A 23,467-nucleotide genomic window follows, 5' to 3' on the forward strand; every position below is an offset into this window, starting at 1 on the left:
TGGGCAGCCCCCATGCCTCCGGACCCTGCACCGCCGGAACCCGGGAGCGGAAGTGCCCGGAGGCAAGGGGGCTGCCCGAAGCCCAAGCGCTACCGGCTTCATGGTTTGCCGGGCAGCCTCCAGACCCTGCGCCCCCGGCTGGGCGCTTCCCCTCCTGGGCTCCAGCTGCGCTGGGGAAGCGCTGGCCGGGGGCGCAGGGTCTGGGGGCTGCCCAGCAAACCGTGAAGCCGGTAGCACTCGGGCAGCCCTTTCCGCGTGGCTGGGAGTGGGAGGGGGGAGGGGGCGGAGTTAGGGTGGGAAAGGGGTGGAGCTGGGGTGGGGCTGGGGATGGGGAGATGGGCGTGGCCAGGGCCCGTGGAGGGTCCTCTTTTTTTATTTGCTAGATATGGTAACCCTAGGCCATGACCTCTCAGAATCTCCAGCTTTCTATAGCAACAAATGATCAGCACAATCTGTAGCACAATCCCATCCAGACTCATTTGTGCTAGTCTTCAATTGATGCCTCAAATGCTTGAATAGATGAACCCTCACTTTGCTCATCATATATTATGCATATACATATTTAGAAACTTAACTTGCCCTTTTCTTTGGATATTATCCAAGTATTTCACCTGCTAAGAGAAGTGAATGCCATGTCCATCACCAGTGTATTGTGACTGAAGATGATTTTGTGAAATGAACAGGTTTGCTTGATCTTCCTTCATGCTCACTAGCACTATCCAGAGTACACCAAGCTGAAGCTCCCTACTCCATCCCACCAAACAGTTGAACTAGTAGCTCCTATACAGTGCTGTCAGTGTTAGTATATGTGACATTTCACAGATTCATCAGATGCCTTTTAGAAGCAAGAAAACATCTATTGACCATGTTTATCTTTCTTGGGCCAGACTGTAGCCATATTCAATCTGCAGTTCTTACTGCATTTCCCACCATCCATGCTTAATTTTGGGCACCCGCGAAAAGGTTTTACAATAAATGTCAGCTCACATTATCACCACTGTACTGGCTCCCCAGTGACCATTTCAACTGCGCAGAAAAAGTTCATTTAATTAGTAGTTAAATTCCTGTGGGTGGAGGTGAAGGCAACATCTGTCTTTCCTATCTGTGCTAACATAGTTATATAGCTTTTCTGTTGTTCCAGAAGTCTTTCAAGCATATGATATGTAAACTGTGCCAGGACAAGCTGATGTTTTGAAAATTCTTCCTGCAGCTGTGTCAGGTTTTTAGAGCTTGGATAGAAAAGGCACAGATTTTACTTTCTATTGAAACATGTTGTCACTACCATGGGTACCATGCAAAAAGACATCGATGAGCACATTTCAGCAAGTAGATGTACATAGATCAACAGCAAGAAGAATTTTTTTATTCTAACTACTTTCACTCAGCATCATATACAAAACAGAAAAATTATTTTTCTCCTATAATACTGTTAATGTAAATGGCAATTTTTCTAGGTATTTTGCCCTTTTTTATATAGTTTGGTAACAAGCACTTTTAGAATTATGCCATTACCCAGAGGGTTTAAAAATATGGTTATTTACAATATATTGGTTTTAACCCACTATTATTTAGATTAAAAATATTTTGGCTTAAGAAAGCATAAAGGTTTTTGTAGTTATAAAATATCTTTTGAATTACACTGGCCAGTGTGACGCTTGGGCAGTGCAAAGAGGCCAGATAACGGCTGTATATAACTAGATGAGGATTCCCTAGGAGAGGTGAGTTTTCAGTTGGAGTAACGCTGACGTAGAATCATAGAAGATTAGGATTGGAAGAGACCTCATCTAGGGCAACCCCCTGCTCAAAGCAGGACCAACCCGAACTAAATCATCCCAGCCAGGGCTTTGTCAAGCTGGGCCTTAAAAACCTCTAAGGATGGAGATTCCACCACCTCCCTAGGTAACCAATTCCAGTGCTTCACCACCCTCCTAGTGAAATAGTTTTTCCTAATATCCAACCTAGACCTCCCTGTGACAGGATGTGCATACCCTGCACTGGAAAAGAAAGGGTTAACCCCACACTATGGGTGGCGGAAGTCCCGCCCCCCCCAGGCCGTGCTGGGCATGCTCCAACTGCTGCCTCAGTATAAACGGGAGTAGCCCAGCTCATTCTGGGCTGACTGCCAGAGGGGAAGGACCTTTGGCTGGAGCACCAGCTGAAGAGCTGCCACAGCCCTTGCCTGCAAGAGCCAGAGACCCTGTGAGCCAGATTGGAGGCCTGGCGCCTAAGGAGCACTGGAGAACTGTCCAAACTGATGAGCTCAGAGACCCATACGCCACACAGACAGCAGCGTCTGGAACTACGGTAGGAAGTGACCCAGGGAGGGTGAGCGAGTGGTATCTCCCGCCATGGTGAGGTCAGCATGTTTCAGTGGGATTCCCCGCTGACCCAGTGACAGACCACTCTGTTGCTATTAGTGTCCTGGGTAGGGGCCCGGTGGCCCCCACCTTTCCCCGCCATAATGACTCTAGCCATTAGGCAGTACTGCCCTGTGTCCAAGGGCCACCATGGTGATTCTGCGGTTGCCCAAGGGCTGCCAGGGAGATTAACTGCGGTGATACTGCCCTGCCCCAAAGGGGGACGGGGTGTGCATACACTGTGACACTCCCCCACTGTAACTTGAGACCATTGCTCCTTGTTCTGTCATCTGCCACTACTGAGAACAGCCTGGCTCCATCCCCTTTTAAACCCCACCCCCCCTTCAGGTAGTTGAAGGCTGCTATCAAATCCTCCCCTCACTTTTCTCTTCTGCACACTAAATAAGCCCAGTTCCCTCAGCCTCTCCTCATAGGTTATGTGCCCCAGCCTCCTAATCATTTTTGTTGCCCTCCGATGGACTGTCTCCAATTTGTCCACATCCTTTCTGTAGGGGGCCCAAAACTGGACACAATACTCCAGATGTGGCCTCACCAGTGCCAAATAGAGGGGAATAATCACTTCCCTCAATCTGCTGGCAGTGCTCCAACTAATGCAGCCCAACATGCTGTTAGCCTTCTTGGCAACAAGGGCACACTATTGACTCATATCCAGCTTCTCGTCCACTGAAATCCCCAGGTCCCTTTTCTGTAGAATTACCACTTAGCAAGTTGGTCCCCAGCCTGTAGCAGTGCATGGGATTCTTCCATGCTAAGTGCAGGATTCTGCACTTGTCCTTGTTGAAACTCAGCACATTTCTTTTGGCCCAATCCTCCAATTTGTCTAGGTCACTCTGGACCCTATCCCTACCCTACAGCATATCTACCTCTCCCTCCATCTTAGTGTCATCTGCGAACTTGCTGAGGGTGCTATCCATCCCATCATCCAGATCATTAATGAAGATGTTGAACAAAACTGGCCCCAGGACTGACCCTTTGGGTACTCTGCTTGATACCGGCTGCCAACTGGACATCGAGACATTGATCACTACCCATTTAGCCTGATTATCTAGCCAGCTTTCTATCCACCTTATAGTGCATTCATCCAATCCATACTTCTTTAACTTGCTGGCAAGAATACTGTGGGAGACAGTATCAAAAGCTTTGCTAAAGTCAAGATATATCACGTCCACTGCTTTCCCCATATCCACAGAGCCAGTTATCTCATCATAGAAGGCAATCAGGTTGGTCAGGCATGTAGCCAGCTTCTATGTCATTCCACCCTATCCAGTGCAGGGAGCTTGCTCAATGTATCATTGGACTCTGCCAATTCTCAATGGGTGGATGGTTCTTTGAGGACTACACTGCCAGCTGGTGTAGTTTAAAGTAATTCTTAGGCAGCTCTAACACATGCCAGGGCCAAGTCTAAATCTGTGCAGGGCAGAGAAAGAAGGGTTACTATGAGATGTTTTGTTTGTGTTGTACATATACACACAAACGGTGGGATCCACGCAAATATTTGAAGAACTAGAAATATGTAACCAGCTCCTTAATGTCTTGCCCTTTCCTCCTGCACTGAGTGGAGGAAAAAAAATAAGGAAAATATATTCAAAGTAAGACAAATTTACATTCATCGCTAGTCTATGCACCATGGAAAAGTTCTTCCATCTGAAGAATCCTTGTCAGACAACTTTTCCCATGCTGCACGGATCCAAAGCAGCAGAAACAGGATTTCATTGACAGTGTGAAAGCCACAATATTGCCCTTAATTAATGAGCACGAGCCCCATCTATCATTTTGAGCTTGAGCTGACACTGGAAAGGGTAAAATGCCCATAAAGTTTCATGGGAATTTTGTCAATTTATGCCTTGTCTTTCAATTGGATGAGGATAAAGGGAGTGTGATAATTACACCTGTATTGGCAGATCACTATTTACTGCAGACTAAAGTCAGAATCTAAGTCCTTCTTGAGTGGAGGATCTCTTCTATCAGGTCCATCAATCTCTGAGGATGGAGCAATAGAGATTCAAACTCTGAGGGAAAACATTGCTTAGCCACTGGCCTGCTGAGAGGGAAGTGCCTTCTGCCTCCTTCTGGCTGACAAATGCACAGGCATTAGTAATTATGAATGGAAGGGGATAGTGACAATGCACCAGTAGAAGCAGGTTTGAGACAGCATTTGGTAAGATGGAAAAGACAGAATTGGGAAAGAAGAAAAAGGGTGGAAGTAGGTAGGAACTGGGAAGCTGGATGGGGGTTGGGGTGGAAGCACCAGTGGATGGGAACAGGATGGGGACAGGCACTTGGAAGGAATAGATACAGATGGGAGTAGGTATGGAGACTGGGTTCCCAAGGAGGTGGGCTTCACATAGGCTGTAGGGGGTATGTTCCAGTTTTTACCTTGAAAGATATGGGGAGGTCACCAGCCTGCAGTAGCGTGGTCATAGAAGCTTTCTTGGAGATTTCCTTCTTCTACAGATTCAGGACCTACGTGGACCACGTGAACTGAAAACAGTCAGAATTCCCTCTTCAGAGTAAGGAAGAGTCAGGCAGAAGACAGCTGAAGCCTGCCCAGTGAAAAAAGTTAGGTGGCATGGCAGACAGGAAGGCAGCTGGATTTCCAGAAAAACAGGATTTCTGTTTCTGAGAGGAGGATTTTGTGGCAGTTGCCACATAAAGTACATTCTGTGAACAATGCAGTAGAAGTTGTGGCACCTTCCCTTCATTCCATCTTTTTCTTCAAGATGAGTCAGAATTGTGTATTTGAAAAAAAAATCCTCAGGAACTTGCAGAAATACGATAGGTACAGCTTCTATTTTTACCTCTGCATCCCTGGGTCTACAAAATGCCATCCCACTAGAGCTCAGAAGGGTCACATGCATTCAGTTCGTTTTAAAAGGAGAGAGGAATTTTATATTTAAACTTCAATTTTGGCATGAAAAAGTGATGTAGTTTTTGCTTTTCATGTGATTTTTGTTTGAACCTGTTGCATGTTGTAATTTGTAAATTGGTTAAAATGCTACAGAAAATAAGCATCATAAACATGAAATTATTGGTCTCCTCATACATAGCAATTCTGTGTTCATAATGAGATGACAGAAAGCCAAGGCCAGTTTGGAGTGGCAGTAGATAGAGCGCAGGTACCAAAATACTACACCTCTACCTCAATATAACGCTGTCCTCGGGAGCCAAAAAATCTTACCGCGTTATAGGTGAAACTGCGTTATATCGAACTTGCTTTGATCCACCGGAGTGCGTAGGCCCCCCCCGCCCTGGAGCGCTGCTTTACCGCTTTATATCTGAATTCATGTTATATCGGGGTAGAGGTGTAAATCCACAGGGCCGAGCTCAGGTCTTCAAATATCCATGTAGTCAACCCAAATATGGGTAGGTCTTACTATAGTATTTCTTTATTCATGTTTCATTTTTCACATCTGAATTCATATTTTCATAAGCCTTTGCTACTCATTTTTTACCAGCTGATTTACTTTCATCATCCGTGGAATTGCACCATTAATCACATGTAACAAAATATTTCTAGAAAAATGTGATCTAACTTTATTTTGCATAAACAGGCCTGTTTACAGCTTCTCAGAAGTTGGAAAAAACAACCTCTTGCAAAACTGTACTTGTCAAAACTCCAATATGTCTGAGGGGCACAGAAATTGACAGCGTGAGAGTAGCTTTAAATTGTGATTTACAAAGGAAATTAGCTACTTATTCATATATTTTGAAGAAACAATAGTACAATGAAATAAAAATGATAGTTAAGGAAAATAGGGTTCTCTATTAGTCACACAACAGGCTGTAACAGACAAATTATTTTTAAAAATTGAATATTGGCTAATGATTTGTGACTTTAAGTCCAAAGAATTATGAATGATCCCAAAGACCTGAAAATAGAAAAGCTAAAGCAACTTTAAAGCTAAAGGAGGGATAGGTCAGTGGTTTGAGCATCGGCCTCCTAAACCCAGGGGTTGTAAGTTTAATCCTTCAGGGGGCCACTTAGGGATCTAGGGCAAAATCAGTACTTGGTCCTGCTAGTGAAGGCAGGGGGCTGGACTCAATGACTTTTCAAGATCCCTTCTAGGAGATAGGATATCTTTATTTAATTTGTTCATATTTTGTCTGAAAACCAAAGTCTAAGATCACTTTGGAGATTCTCAGATGAACTTATATTTCATTTTCAATTTGAAGTAAAAGTTAAATCAAAACAAAATATTGATAGGATGGAAGAAATAACCAGAAAAGATGGTGGAGCTTATATCTGACCCTAAGATTAAGGACTTTCAATTGCCATTAGCTACGCAAATGTAGAACCTGAAGAGTACAGCTAGATCAAAAATTACATTTGAAGATCAAGTAGCAGCAGTGGATTAAGAAGGCAGTTTACTAGGCTCTCTGTGAGCTGAGGGGTGAAAGCCTTCCATCTAGGTGTAGATAATGTTATCTTTTGTACCTTTTGTACTCAGATGTTGCAACCGTCATCCATTGCCAAACTAGAACTGGTGCAAAAGACAGCTATCAATTTCTTAAGCCGGGTGTCTCATAGATAGAACACTTGACATCTGTTCCCAGGACTAAGGCTAGGTCTACACTACCCGCCTGAATCGGCGGGTAGAAATCGACCTCTCGGGGATCGATTTATCGCGTCCCATCGGGACGCGACAATCGATCCCCGAATCGGCGCTCTTACTCCACCAGCGGAGGTGGGAGTAAGCGCCGCCGACAGAAAGCCGCAGAAGTCGATTTTGCCGCCGTCCTCACAGCGGGGTAAGTCAGCTGCGATACGTCGAATTCAGCTACGCTATTCACGTAGCTGAATTTGCGTATCTTAAATCGACTCCCCCCTGTAGTGTAGATGTACCCTTAGACTGGATACCTGTAAGCTTCCAGATAAATTTTAAGATCTTGGTTTGACCTAAGAAGACCTAAATGGTCTGGGACTACTCTACCCAAGAGACAGTCTCTTTTTCCAGGATAGACTGACACAGTTATAATCAGCAGATTGTTGATTCTAGGTCCCCTTTGATATAAGAGAGAGGCAGCAACTGGGCTGGCAGGGACCAAGCACTGGAATGCCCTCCCACACCTGATCCAAAATATTTATTGACTTTCAGGGCATGTTGCAGGGCCCATTTATTTCACCTGGCATTTGGAGAAAGGTAGGAGGATTTACAAAAGAATGGAACCAATATGTCATTATCAGGTGTCATTTGACAGATGGAGTAAACTGACTGAATTGTACTTGGTTTGTAATTTTGAATAACTTGCAGAGAACTCAGAGCCTGCGTATGGTGCTTTTTACAGTCCATAAATAAAAAAGGAATAAATAAAATCAACAAACAAATTTTAATCTGACAACAACCCCAAAACAATTAGGCATTGCGGTAAGGATGAGGTGAGGTGTAGGGAATCCTTGAAAATAACCAGTGACAAATTCAATTCAGAACCATTGTTGTGTGTGTGCATGTGAGTGTGCAGGGAGACAGGGTGGGAATGAAGAGTATTTTACAGCAGACTAAATTAACTTTGTTGTGGAATTTGGGGGTTGCTGCCACAGAGTAAACAAAGGCCTTAAGCATAAATTCTGAGATGCCTTTTTTAAAACAAACAAAAAAAAAACAAAAAATATAAATATAAAGTATAAGATATGAGAAAATCATAGAATATCAGGGTTGGAAGGGACTGTAGGAGGTCATCTAATCCAACCCCCTGCTCAAAGCAAAACTAATCCCCAGAGAGATTTTTGCCCCAGATCCCTAAATGCCCCCCTCAAGGATTAAACTCACAACCCTGGGTTAAGCAGGCCAATGCTCAAACTACTGAGCTATCAGCTGCAATGAACAAAGAATATAGATAAACCTGAGGGCATAGTGCAAAACCTATCTGTTCATTCAAGCCTTTGTCTTAGGCAGGTTAGGTATGATGAGCATTTTGTTTTTAGGATAGGTCAGGTAATGGATTCAGGCTAGTATCTTTGTATGTAAGTTTTTATTACAGCAGAGGGTAACTGTAAACTTGGAGTGAACTCTTTGTTGCAACTAATTGTTGGAAGAATTATGTTAATTTTACTTAATTGTTCAGGCATCTAAAAAGTTAGATAATGCACAAGTAACTTTAAATCAAAGCATGGTAAATTTTATTTATTTTTAGGGCCAAATTCTACAAATGTGGTCTAGAATGAACCAAATTCAAGATGACAATAAAGGAGTTTATTTCATGGGGTACATATTTGCCCTATAAATATATCTATTAAAACTTAAAGTGATAAGCTATGATATACAAAAGAGATTCCAATTAAAGTAATCCATAGAGAATAGATTCCAAGGATTTATTTCTATTGGTTTACACAGGAGGAAAATGGGATTTCGGGAAATGTTCACAGGATATGAAGATTACCTACAAAAACATTTCAATAATAAATGGTAGAAACATAAAGCAATCAATCAGTCATTTTAACTCAACACCAGTAAAAAAATAAAATAAAACACCATTTGGATGTTCATTTCCATGCATCTATCAGATTCAAATGCATGAAACAGCCCCCTTCCCCCCCTGCCTCTCCGCAACACTGCTAATGGAAAAAGCAGTGGAACTATTTAGTCAACTTGATGTAATCTTGGTAGTAAATAACTTGCTGAAAAGGAACACATCTTGATGGACTAAGTGGCTTTTATTCATCCCTTGAACCATTTTTAATGTTTTTACCCATTGCAAGCAGGCTACATAATGTCACAATGTGTTACGAAATAATAAGAAGAGATACTTTGTGCAGCAAGAGTCAAACATGCAATCTGCTATTTACATGTGAAAAGCAAGACGGAGTTGAACAGGAGGTTCACCGCCAAAAGGACTATATATTCTAAAATAAATGTTAAAATACTGAAAGGTGTCTCTATTGATAAAGTATTTGCTACTAAATAGGCATAAATGACTAACCAGTAAACCAGAGACAATCTGCTTCCGTTCAAGTGGAAAACTTTGAAAGCTACTCATAGAAATTGAATTCAGCATCTATGCACAGACCTCTTTGTGACTGAAGTCATACATTTTATCTCTGAGTACTCCATAAGTTCATTGAACAAAACCAAATGCATGTTATTGGAAGAAAATAAATGTGACTAAGAAATGAAAAGCCTGACCAAAAAAGAAAGTACAAATAGTAATTGTTGAAAATTACACTGAGAATAAAGTAGTCTATTAGCTCCTTTTAAAAAAATCACAGCAAAAGCTCTTTCACAAATGCCTTATGCACTTTATACGCTCGTTTTCTGTATTCAAGTTTAATATTAGAAGTGCACCACCTACTAAAGTTGTCCAGCACTTCCCATAAGACCCCGTTTTCACTTGCTTATAACTTTGCCAAACTTCATATGCAGTGTTGTTGTAGCTGTGTTGGTCCCAGGATATTAGCAAGACAAGGTGGGTGAAGTAATATCTTTTATTAGACCAACTTCTGTTAGTGAGAAAAAACAAGCTTTCCAGCTTACACAGAGCTCTTCTTCAGGTCTGGGAAACATCCCCTGTGTGTCACAGCTAAATACAAGGTGGAACAGATTGTTTAGCGTAAGTGGTTAATAATATTGTCCAGTCCCCACTTTTGACAGTCAGAGGCTTAGGGACACCCAGAGCTTGGGATTGCATCCTTGGCCATCTTGGCTAATAGCCATTGATGGACCTATCCTCCATGATCTTATCTAATTCTTTTTTGAACCTAGTTATAGTTCTGGCCTTCACAACATTCCCCTGGCATGAGTTCCATGGGTTGACTGTACATTGTGTGAAAAAGTACTACTTGTTTGTTTTCAACCTGCTGCCTATTAATTTCATTGGGTGACCCCGTGTGTTATATGAAGGGGTAAATAACACTTCCCTATTCCTTTTGTTCAGAACATTCATGATTTTATAGACCTCTATCATATCCCCTCCCCTCACCCTAGTCATCTCTTTTCTAACCTGAACAGCTCGAATCTTTTTAATCTCTCCTGTTATGGAAGCTGTTCCATACCCTAATCATTTTTGTTACCCTTCTCTGTACTTCTAGCAATTCTAATTTGCAGAAATTTCCTATAATTTTATCACATAAGTCTATACTGTGAATATACGTTAATATTTAACATTACAGGCCTCTACTATAGGGAAGGGGCTGGACTGAGCCCTTAGTAAATTCTAAATCAAGAGATTCATTTCCTAATTCTGTTTCCTGCCAAGCTTTTTCTGACCATTTCATTCAAAGAAGTAGAATCATTAGGGACCAGTTATAGGTAAATCCATAATTTTTTACCTTTCATCATGAGTTGTATTCTCCATGTAAATCTGAGCACAAGTTGAAATAACTGAGAATTTTGGAATTACTGTCCTATTTCTAATTTGCAAGTGCATTTACCTCTCCCAGCAGCTCTGTACCTCATCCCCCAAAAGGTCAGTTAGCTATGTTACAGTTTTAGTTTCATCTTCATCAATATGGATCTATGTGACTGAGCTTTAGGCAGGTTCATAGTACTGAGAAGGCAGTTGTGAAGCTCATTCTGGAGCTGTTACTTCAGGCTGTCAATTTAAAGAAATACCGGGGATTAAGGGATCCCTTTTGAACTGAATTGAGTATCTAGGAGATTGTCATGTACTGTGGTACCTTGAGTTTATGATAGCTTTGAGTGTGTTTCCTGTTTATAAAGTAACTACTTTATCTTGGGCTCATTAAACTCAGAAGATGTTGTATTTATATTTATTGTAAATGAACGCTGAGGTTGAAGACCAAAGGGTTTATTAATCCAGGATATGATTATTACCAAATTAACAGAAAGCACTGTCAAGTTATTACTCTAAACATTTTAATTAAATATCTAACAGTTCCTTTAATGCAGGCAGCCCTGCAAAGCTGCTTTGCTCCAAATGGCTTCTGCTACCACTAGCAGCTCACAGTGCCTGTGATGCTTTTTAACTGTAGCTTTCCTCTCGCCCCTGCAGCCTTTGTGAAAATTATCATTTTAGCTGCAAAAATAATTACATAGCATAAAAATAAAACAGCACCATTCACAGCCTCCTCAAGACCATGTCCATGGTCTCCCTACCTACAAAGAAATACTATTGCGTGTGCATTCCATCCTGCAAGATATATGCCCCCTACGCATGTTCTAATTTTGTAAGATAGCCAGACAGCTCTGTGGTCCCTGTCCTCCAATGGTTAGGGAAGAAAGAAGGCAGACTACCACTGGGGCTGTCAGCTGCATCATCTGTAAAAGTAAAATTAATGCTTTGTGATTTATTGTATGGTTATTTCACCTTATTGAAGACTATTCTAAGTTTAATAACTTCTTCTCTAAAGTAAAAATAATTATTGTAAAAAGTACTAGATTTGCAGCGCTGGAGAATGAAGTCCTCTTAACTCACAGAAGAAGTTCAGCATGGGCAACTGCAGTGCAAGCTTTCTCCAGCCCAAACAACTCTGACCGTAAGACACCATCTTTATTATGGAGGGCAAATCTGTCTCCATCTCCCATTAATCCTTGACATCTCTGCCAAAATTGCCAACACCAGATCTTCTTGTTGTGGTTGTTTTTGTGATGTGGGTCCCTATCCATTAGGAAACTGAGAAGATCACCAACTCATTTCATATAGGCCAAACAGCAAAAAATGGTAACAACTTTCAGTTGCTACCAACAGTTGCTGGATTTCAGACTAACTATTAACACTTGTATTATAGAAAGCTTGGTATACAGTACCTCATCGAGGTACTGAAATGCAGGACTTGCAGCTACATCAATGGATCCCTCATCTTGGATATTAATTGATGGAGCTATGGCATAAATAGGCTCCGCTTTCTCTGTTTCTGGTTCTGAGTCACTGGAACTGGAACTTTCTTCACCAGCATCACTCATTTTTTCAAAATTCTGTGAAGTAATAAAAATACCAATATTCAGCATTTATAGATCTTTAGAAACACACACGCTATGCAAGTAGGGTTGCCAATTTTGATTGGGTTTATTCCTGGAGGTTTCATCACATGACAATCTTTCATTAAAGGTTAATCTTTAATTCCTGGAGGGTTGGCAACCCTATATGCAAGAGATGAAGAAAACAAAAAGATATGAGTTGGAATGAGACCTGTGTTCAAATAAAGAAAACCACACAATGATCGCTTTCAGAGGTTTGCCTTAATGAAAGCTGTAACGAGACTGTGTCCCACTCTATTGTATAAATGCTATAAAACCCATCTAATGGTTTAGTTACACTATAATTCTGTAGATAGAAAGATAGAAGACAATCCTCCCTACAGCACAGTCAGAGTCAAATGTTTTGAGAGCTATACCTGCACCTCTTTATTGGCATCATCCTATAAAGTGCAAAGAGCCCTCACCTCCAAGTGATTTGAGGTGGTGGAAAGGCATTTGTAGGCCAGATTTACAAATTTTACCAAAATAGCTATGTTGGCTAGAAGTGAAGAGGGAGACAAAAATCACACCCCAATCAGTACAGCTATGCAAGCAAAACCATCTTTGTAAATAAAATGTATAGTGGCAAAGAGTCCTTTTAATGGTATAGATCAGGGTAGGCAACCCATGGCACATGTGCCAAAGCTGGCACGCGAGCTGACTTTCAGTGGCACTCACACTGCCCGGGTCCTGGCCACCAGTCTGGGGGGCTCTTCATTTTAATTTTAAACGAAGCTTCTTAAACATTTAAAAAACCTTATTTACTTTACATTCAACAAAAGTTTAGCTATACATTATAGACTTATAGAAAGAGACCTTTTAAAAACATTAAAATGTATTACTGGCACACGAAACCTTAAATTAGAGTGAGTAAATGAAGACTCGGCACACCACTTCTGAAAGGTTGCTGACCCCTGGTACAGATTGTTGTCTGAGGAGATGGTTTAGGTCCTTTTACTGGTATATGCTGTGCAGCTTTGCTGGTGTAGTTATACCAGCAAAGTCTTTATAGTATAGACTAACACTTTGATTCAGATTGCTATAATTCAAGAGGTTTTTCAGAAGTTTGTTTCCTCCTGAGCTGTAGGAAGAGATTTTATTGGTTTGAGTCACAAAGTACGCTCTATTTGGCTGATGGTGAATACTGGGAGGAGTTTGACTCCAGTGAATCAGATAACTGAGAAAAAAATTGTCATTGAGATTTTTGTCAAGACTCAATTAATTACATTTATTTTTCTGTAGTGAAGGAATTAGTATGTGTTAAAGAGGAGTCTCTCTCTAAATACATTTTATAATCACATCTTACTATTTTGTGACCTGTTCATATTTTTTCCATGTTAGATTTTAATTGTTTTTCTGTAATGTACATATATTCAGCAGAATAAAGTCAGATTATTTTTTGTACTAAAGTAGCTCCTATGGGGGCCCATTATAGGTACCATACAAACACAATATAAGAAGGCAATCTTGCCCCAGAGAGCTTACTGTTTAGGGCTCAAAATATTACATACATCCATGGAGCTTTAGTATCACCCTCAAGTCAATATACAGGTCTGTCTCATCTTACACGAGGGTTCCGTTCCGCGGTTAGTGCGTAAAGCGAAAACCGCGTATAGCCAAAACCCCATTGAGTTCAATGGCGGGCAAAATCGCCCGCACTACAGGTATAGTATTAAAATTGTTGTTTTTCTCTTTTTTTTTTTTTTTTTGCTTTTGCTGACCGCGTAAAGTTGAAATCGCACATGTTAAATGCGCGTAAGATGTGACAGACCTGTAAACAGATCTTCCCTCACAGGGTCATGAAATTTACAAACAGGACACAAATACTAAAAACATTACATTATCTCCGCCCCAGACCATGATTTAGTTGGTGTTGGTTCCGCTTTGAGCAGGGGATTGGACTAGATGACCTCCTGAGGTCTCTTCCAACCCTAATATTCTATGATTCTATGATCTTGTCCATACAGGAATTCTTATGTAGTGAGTAACACCTCAAATAGCAACAATTAATCATGATAATTAAAGGACCAGCAAAAAAAAAACACCAAATACATGAACTGAATTACAGTGATCATGTTACCACAGTTAAACACATTCCCTCTCTGAATAGTTTACAACCTAAGGGACTTGTTTCAAAACCACTTGCTTGTGTAAGCAGTTCCACTGAATTCAATGTGCTGGCATGGCCTCTCCCTCAGTAAAACTTCTAGCAGAATGTTAAGAAAGAGGAAAAATTGGAAGATTTCTTGAAGTTTCCCCTCACATTTTTCTGCTGGAGAGGTGCAGGATCATCCCTAAACCAAACAAATCCTACAGAACCACAAAAGTCCAGGGCCGCCCTAGGGTGACCACGTGTCCGGTTTTTGACAGGAACACCTGTCGAAAAGGGATCCTGGCGGCTTTGGTCAGCACTGCTGGCCGGGCCATTGATTGTCCAGTTGGTGGCGCTGCGCAGCACGGCTGACAGGCTCCCTGCTAGCCTCTGCTCCACGGGCTCCTGGGAAGCAGCCAGTATGTCCCTCCTGGCTCCTACGCGTAAGCAGGGTTTGGGAAACCTGAGTCTCGGCGCCTCCTTGCAGGGCGCGAGTCACTGGGCCTACTCATCTCACTGTGGGGGGAAGCCCCGAGCCTCTGCGCCCCCTAGGTGGGTTTCTGGCAGGGCTTTGGAGCTGTGCTCCGGCTCCGCTTCAGCTCCAGGCAAAAACCTGCAGCTCCACTGCTCCGGAGCTGCTCCCTGCTCCAGCTCCAGGCTCCACCCCAAAGCCCTGGTTTCTGGGGGTTAATGGCCTGTGACAGAAAACAGGTTCTCCGCCCCAGAGCCCACACCCCCAGCCATAGCCCTCACTCCCCACCCCGCCACGACCCAACCCTCTGTCCCAGCCCTGATCCCCCTCCCACCCTCTGAACCCTTCAGTCCTAGCCAGGAGCACCCTCCTGAATCTCAAACCCCTCATCCCAGGCCCCAGAGTCTGCACTGCTATCCAGAGCCCTCGCACCCCCTGCACCAGCGCCCCCTCCCGCCCTCCAAACTCCTTGGTCCCAGCCTAGAGCACCCTCCTGCACCCAAAATCCATCAGCCCCAGCCCCATATCAGAGCCCTCACTCCCCCCACCCCCACACCCCAACCCCCTGCCTTAGCCCGGAGCCTCCTCCCATACTCCAAACCCCTCAGCCGAACCCCCCAGCCTGGTGCTCCCTCCTGCACCTCAAAACCCTCATTTCTGGCCCCACCCTGGAGCCTGCACCCCCCCACCAGAGTCCTCACCCCCTCCTGCACCCCAGCCCCCTGAGCCAGCCCAGTGAAAATGAGTGAGTGAGGGTGGGGAGAGCAAGTAACAGGTGAGGGGGTGGGATGGAGTGAGTGGGGGTGGGGCCTCAGTGAAGGGGTGGGACATGGGCAGGACCTCAGAGGAGGGGCAGGGCAAGGGTGTTTGGTTTTGTGTGAGTAGAAAGTTGGCAACCCTACCGCCTGGCCCCACAAAGACAGTGTGCCTTTACATTGTCCCTTTATTTCTGGTGGCACTCTTGTTTGGTAGTGTATCTCCAAAGTAGTTGAAACCAGGGGCTCTCCCTAGTTATGGCTACCCAAGGATACCCCTAATGGAAGAAATCTCTACTGTGGATAGGCTCTTACAGCCAAGATTACCTTTTATTTGAACTTTCTTAGGACTAGTCAAGGGATAAGATGTGTGTTCCCCTCTCCTCCCATCCAGCATGAAATTGCCCATCTCTACTCCGGACCTTCCCAATCCTCTTACATTGGAAGGAGACATCTGCACAGAAAGGGAACCCTACATAGGTGGATCTTGGGGGCATTATCTGGTCTAATGGTATTACTCATGTGAGTTAGTTATTCATGTTCATAAGTGTTTGCAACATCATGCCCCAAATTACAAAACATGAAAACAGCACAATTGCTGAGAAAAGGGAGAAAGTTGGCAAATTACTGAAGAAAAGAAGGGGGTAGGAAAGATTTCTGGAAGAAGTGGCTTTTAAGGAGGTTGTCATAACTATAAAGGGAAGGGTAACAGCCCTCCTGTGTACAATACTATAAAATCCCTCCTGGCCAGAGACTCCAAAATCCTTTTACCTGTAAAGGGTTAAGAAGCTCAGGTAACCTGGCTGACACCTGACCCAAAGGACCAATAAGGGGACAAGATACTTTCAAATTTTGGTGGGGGGAAGGCTTTTGTTTGTGCTCTTTGTTTTGGGGGAGTTCCCTCTTGGGACTAAGAGGGACCAGACATCAATCCAGGCTCTCCAAATCTTTCTGAACAAGTCTCTCATATTTCAAACTTGTAAGTACAGCCAGGCAAGGTGTGTTAGTTTTATCTTTGTTTTCTCAACTTGTAAATGTACTTTTTGCTAGGGTGTTTACCTCTGTTTGCTGTAACTTTGAACCTAAGGCTAGAGGGGGTTCCTCTGGTCTCTTTAAGTCTGATTACCCTGTAAAGTTATTTTTTTTAATCCTGATTTTACAGAGATGATTTTTACCTTTTTCTTTAATTAAAAGCCTTCTTTTTAAGAACCTGATTGATTTTTCCTTGTTTTTAGATCCAAGGGGGTTGGATCTTGATCTACTAGGAGTTGGTGGGAGAAAGGAGGGGGGATGGTTAATTTCTTCTTGTTTTAAGATCCAAGGGGTTTGGATCTGTATTCACCGGGGAATTGGTGAAGAGTCTCTCAAGGCTACCCAGGGAAGGGAATTAGCAAATTGAGAGTGGTGGCAGTGGACCAGATCTAAGCTGGTAGTTAAGCTTAGAAGTTTTCATGCAGGTCCCCACATCTGTACCTTAAAGTTCAGAGTGGGGAAGGAGCCTTGACAGAGGTCGTTGTAAGTAATAACATCAAAAAGTTATTATATCTTCCATACATGCTGTGATGTTGTCTAATTAAAATATAACCATGCAAATCATTATTGTTACCACTATTATATAATTGCAATGAATCTTAAATAAAGTGTAACACAGGGCCAGAAAGGGTTAAACAGCTGGCAGGCTAAATAACCCAAAGCCAACCTTTAAAGTCATTTAGACAGGTATGTGAATGGTAATTAGGGCCATTTGATGCTAGATAGGTTTTCATTTAAAAGTTCTAGCCTATGTCGTTAGAAGTGATACTAATTGTGTGTGCAAAAAGAACAGGAGTACTTGTGGCACCTTAGAGACTAACAAATTTATTAGAGCATAAGCTTTCGTGGACTACAGCCCACTTCTTCGGATGCATCGAAGAAGTGGGCTGTAGTCCACGAAAGCTTATGCTCTAATAAATTTGTTAGTCTCTAAGGTGCCACAAGTACTCCTGTTCTTTTNAGAGACTAACAAATTTATTAGAGCATAAGCTTTCGTGGACTACAGCCCACTTCTTCGGATGCATCGAAGAAGTGGGCTGTAGTCCACGAAAGCTTATGCTCTAATAAATTTGTTAGTCTCTAAGGTGCCACAAGTACTCCTGTTCTTTTTGCGGATACAGACTAACACGGCTGCTACTCTGAAACCTGTAATTGTGTGTGTTTACTTGTATCTGCTAGCCATGTAAACAGACAGTTCCTGTCTGTCACTACAGCTATTGATTAAGAGATCAAAAGGGAATATTAACATTTAGATGAATTTTGGCTGCAATAATGTCATCGTCTATGTGTCTCTTATCCATTAAGCAGTTTATCTCAAACTTTAAAATTATTTTATGTTAATCCATGTAGTTAATTACTGGTGAGGTTTAGGAAACAGAAGGTTACATCAAAAGCTTATTGTTTACCCAGGATTGTATGGTCAAGTGGATGCTAGAAAACTGCATAAAAGACCCTTGGATCCTGACCCCTTTTATTTCAGATCTGCTTGAGATTTCATGCAGGGGAAGTCTAAGCCATAAGGACTGAGACCTAGTTCTGACTGGATCACCCTGAATATAAACATTGGACTATAACCTAGAAACTATTTCTGAAAGATCTCTTTGCATCTACAAAGCTCACCATCTTTGCTATGAATCGGAACCTCAAGAATTGAACTCATGTCTGTATGTATATTATCTTTTAACCTATATTCTCTTTTCTTTTTTAATAAATGTTAGTTTAGTTAATAAGAATTGGCTGTAAGCATGTATTTGGGTAAGATCTAGAATATTCATTAACCTAGGGGATAATGTGTCTGATCCTTTGGGATTGGTAGAACCTTTTTTATATGATGAGTAAGATTTTTTCATTAATCCTCATCATATTTGACTTGGGTGTCTAGGTGGAGGTCTGAGGTTGGGTTACTTTACGGGAACTGTGTTGTTGGCTTCTGAGTAATCAGTGAGGTGTAATAGGAGCTGTTTTGTGCTGGCTTGGTAAATCTAACTATTGGAATATCCACCAGCTTGGGGGATTGCCTGCCATATTTTTTGCAGTTCACCCTAATTGAGTGACTTCAGTTGGCTCCCCCGGGATGCCAGTCACACACACTCTATCATAAAACACTGTGAAGAGTTCAATAATAGTTAACAAATAGTGATAAAATAAAAAGGTATTTAGCCCAAGTCAGGAGTGAATAAAGATCTGAGAATCTGTCTGCATTACATTCCTCCTCTTGTATTTGGCAAAATCCCATCTTTATAAATGTTCTGTTTTACGAATGGAGATCACCAAGTTTCTTGCATAAGTGGGAGCCAGCTCTACAATACTCTAGGTAACTAGAGGCCCCAACCAAGACTGTAGAGATCATCCTGCTTGGTTCTGTACAACAGATAGTATGAGACAGTGACTGCCCCTAAAAGACAAGACAGACACAGAAAGTACTATTACCCCCATTTTATAGATGGGGAATAGAGGCACAGAGAGATTAAGTAATTTACCCAAGGTTATATAGAAAATCTATGACAAAACTGAGAAATGAACCCAGATCTATGGAACCTGAGACTAGTGCCTTAACCACAGGGTTACCCTGCCTCTCAATTTTACTTTAATTTACAATTTTAAATTATTACATGACACAATAAGGCTCATATTTGTACCACATTTGCAAAGCACCCACAAGTGTCAATTTTTGCCATTATGTAAAGTATCTCCTATATAAAGAGCATGTGGCTGCTCCAAAGCCACTGGGCTGATCTAGGCTCGGTTCAAGGACATATGCAAGAGGGACTCGAAAACTTTCAACATTGACAGCACAATCTGGAAAGATGCTACTAGCAATAGGCTATAGTGGAGGACTGTGCTGCACCAGGGAGTCAGAGGTTGAAGAGAGGTGGTTGAGAGAGGAAAAAAAGAGAAGAGAGCACAGAGAAAAAGGCAGCAGGTCTCGAGAGCTAGTAGTAATTTGGCTTCAACCTCTGGCCCCGCACTTTACATGTGCATTATCTATGGCAAGGACTGTCACTTGGGTACTGGACTTTTTAGCCACTCATGGTGCTGTAGCATGACACACAGTAACTGAACTGCTTTGGTGCTTACACCATCATATTTTGAAATGAACAGTTAGCATTCAATGTAACACAGTCAAACTTTATATAGAAGCTATAATTTCATATTTTGGATTGTAACTAGCTACAAAATGAGGCTTTAGGATGCAGCTGCTGTTCTCCACACTCTCAGTGACACAGCATATTATCTCAGCTCTTGCCCCACTGATTGCCAGGCTGCTGTAGTTTTACCACCATTTTGTCTTTTATAGCTCCAAACATTCTCAAGGACAGATTGTGGCCTTCTGTAAAGGTTCACTTTGTGCTCTGTCCTCTTATACACCTTTCTGTGTTTTGTCAACAGAAGTAAATTCAGGTAAGACTATATTTTCATCTGCTTCACAATGGCAGTAACTGCTGTGCAGAGAACTTGACATTCTGTTGCAGCACTGAGTACTAGCACAGGCCAAATTAGTTGTGCTAGGTGGAACCCACCCACAAATTAGCCTAGCTTGCCATTCCCTCAAACCTACAATGTAGTATGTAATGAATTGTTTTTTCCTAACCTAAAATTGTTTATAATAAAATGACAGAAGTCAGGATTAAATTGAAGTAAAATAGATAAACATAATTTTCTTTCTGAGTGGGTTCCAAATCACTATTTGAAATAGCACAATTTAGAACTCTCAGATAAAAATTCCAGTATCTTCCAACTCAAAAACCAGAGTGCCAAGTCTTGAGAAAATAGCCCCTGCCCTTTTTTGAGAACCGTTGTCGGGGGAAAAAAACAAACACAAAAGTGTTGTATCATTTACATTTGGCTAATGAAAGGTACGGTGGTCTCTTAGGGCAGTGAAATCTTTGAATGGTAAAATTTAAGCCTGCTTTTAGTGCTGTTTGGAATTCCTTCAAGGATGTTTTGACTTTTACTGATAGATTTAAGCAACTATATTTGCTAATGGGAAAAAAACAATTTGATTGTCTCCTGGAGGAGTCAAAACATTGTGAGACCAATGTAAACAGCACAGATGCCAAGACTGAATCCAGGAAATATTGTGCATAAACATATACACATGTTGATAAATAAAATAATTTTCATCAACAAAATGTTAAAATTGCTAAATATGTTTATTATCTCAATGTTGCTGCTGTTTTGTTCAGGTCTCTAAGCCATGCTGAAAGATTTTAAGAAAAAGAAACAAAGGCTACAAGGAAGAAATTCTAAACAGAGATGAAGAATCCATGTGTGTGGAAGTGTGTGTTGATATATGGCATTCACACTGTAGGTTGCAGTTACACTATCTAAACCGGGGGTTCTCAACCTTTTTCTTTCTGAGGCCCCCTGAATAGGCTATAAAAACTCCACAGCCCACCTGTGCCACAACAACTGTTTTTCTACATATAAAAGCCAGGGCAAGTGTTAGGGGGTAGCAAGCAGGGCAGTTCTCCGGGGCCCCATGCCCATGAAGCTAAGTTGCTCAGGCTTCAGCTTCAGCCCTGGGTGACAGGGCTCGGGGCTTCAGCTTTCTGCCCTGGACCCCAGTGAGTCTAATGCCAACCCTGCTTGGTGGACCCCCTGCAACCTGCTTGCAGCCTCCCACGGGGCCTCCGGCCCCTGGTTGAGAACTGCTGGTCTAAACTATTCAGGGGGGAAGAACTAACAAAGCTATGTTGCTTTTAAAATGGAAGCAGTTTGTACTGTAATAAAGACATATGCCATTCTCCATGGACCTAATATAAATTTATAATTAATACATCAATTGCTTCCCAAATACTGGAATTAAAAAGTACCTTGGGAGATACTAGACTTTAGGGTCACAATGCAAAGCAGAGAAGTAACATTGTATTCCAATATCTAAAAAGTGAAATGTCTAATTCAAATAGAAATGAAACTTGGAACGAGTTACAAACTTACACAATGGTTCTACAGTTTTGGAATGTTTTCAGAATACAGATGTGCACTGCAGATGCAGTTTTGCCTCCCAGCCTGGGTAGAGAGCCTTGGGATCAAGCTATCGTGCTAAAAATAGCAATATGGACATGGAGACTTGAGCACTCAAGTCTAGCTCCAGACCAGGCTGCAATGTCCATACTGCAATTGTTAGCCTGATAGTTGGAGCACCACTAGCAATAGCTCAAGCCCTGCTAGCGTCAGTCTATCTACCCAAGCAGGGAGGTTTGCTCCCAGTTGCAGTGTAGACTTACCTAAAGAGGCCAACGCCTTGATCTTGCACTGAGAACTGCAAGACAAACACACTTTTGATCTCCAATGAAGTCACACAGAGGTCCAGTCAATGGAGCAGTTTGCAGTATTGAGTCATAAGTGACTTACCCAAGGCCACATCGAAAGGTCTTTAGCAGTCAAGAACTGAACCCAGATCCTGAGTCCAAGTTCAATGCCTTAACCATAAGACCCCTTTAGTAAAGAGTTCTGTGGATAAATCAGAATGGAATCAAGCTCTTTCTCTCCTAGCTGCAGGAGCACCGCCAGCTTTTCTGCTGCCCTAGGTGGCGGAAGGTCCTGCCCCGAAATGCCACCCCCCACAGAGGCGGCGGAAGGTCCTGCCGCCGAAATACCGCCGTGGTTGCTGCCCCCCAAATTGTAGCACCCTAGGCGACTGCCTAGGTCGCCTAATGGGTTGCGCTGGCCCTGCCTAGCTGTGTTAATTTTTGCAGGACTAACAGGAGTGAAAAACAGTATAATCTTATTGCAGATACTCAAATAAGATAAGACCCTGTATATGCAGATGGAGCAGATCTGCTGCTTAAGAAGGTACCATATTTATACACTCTCTCTCTTCATAGAAGAACTGCCAAATTAAATAGAATTGACAGTCCCTTTAAACTTTCATTCTTCAAATTTAGAAACTGAATTACAGAAAGATGTATGTTGAGAACAGGGCCGGCTCTAGGTTTTTTGCCGCCCCAAGCAAAAAAATTTTTGGCTGCCCCCCCCGTCCCAGCCCTGGGCTCCTCACTGCACCCCCCCACTGCCCCAGCCCTCCGCACCATTGCCCCCCACACACACCTCCTGCCGCCCCAGCCCTGGGCTCTTCCCCCCCCACCTGCACCCTCCTTCCACCGCAGCCCTGGGTCAGTGGTAACTCGCTCCCATGGCAGGTCATTCAGCAGGAATTTTAGATGTGCACAGAACACAGACAGGATTGGTTCCCATATGGTTACAGAACTGCAGTAAAGTGGAACAATTTTCAGCTTGTGTGACTGGAGGATATCTGGATGCATATTATAAGACTGTCCTACATAAATGAGGAAAAATTCAGGTGCCTTTATTATTCTTTTGTTCCACTCTTTCTTTTTATGGGGAATTTGCCAATGGAATATCACTGTCTTCCTTTTAAACAAACAAGCAAACAAAAAGGCAATGGCTGTTGAAAAGAGCAATTCCAGTCCTAATAACCACTGGGAAGCATTTCTTGCTCAATTTTATCCTACTTTTTCTACAGCAAGTTACAGTGGATCAGTATATTTGATTTGGGAGAAATGAAGTAACAGCTGCCCAAACTGAGCTTGAGCACTCCTGAATTTTGAGGTGTTCAAATCTGGAAGGCAGGTGCTGGCGGTGTGGGAAGGGGGCTGTGGCTCCGCGGGGGAGCACGGCAGCATGTATGCAGCAGTGTGTCTGGTGCTGCGTGGAGCCAGACACGCTGGTCTGAGTGGCACGGTAAGGGGGTTGGGGGGTTGGATGGGGTGGAGGTTCGGGGGGGGCAGTCAGGGAACAGGCAGCGGTTGGATAGGCATTGGAGTCCCAGGGGTTTGCCAGGGGACAGATAGGGGGTGGGG

At 42.7% G+C, this 23,467-nt stretch overlaps 1 protein-coding gene across 1 annotated transcript in view; it reads right to left on the bottom strand.

Annotated features, from left to right (window-relative positions):
• Positions 1-23,467, bottom strand: part of CCDC146 (coiled-coil domain containing 146) — a 122,704-nt gene that overhangs the window by 92,307 nt on the left and 6,930 nt on the right. The window contains exon 2 of the mRNA XM_034765982.1: positions 12,080-12,247. Within this exon, the coding sequence (XP_034621873.1) occupies positions 12,080-12,235 (156 nt within the window). The 5' untranslated portion in view covers positions 12,236-12,247. The remainder of the gene's footprint in view (positions 1-12,079; positions 12,248-23,467) is intronic.

Source organism: Trachemys scripta, chromosome 1 (assembly GCF_013100865.1).
Source record: "Trachemys scripta elegans isolate TJP31775 chromosome 1, CAS_Tse_1.0, whole genome shotgun sequence".
Taxonomy (NCBI): Eukaryota; Metazoa; Chordata; order Testudines; family Emydidae; genus Trachemys; species Trachemys scripta.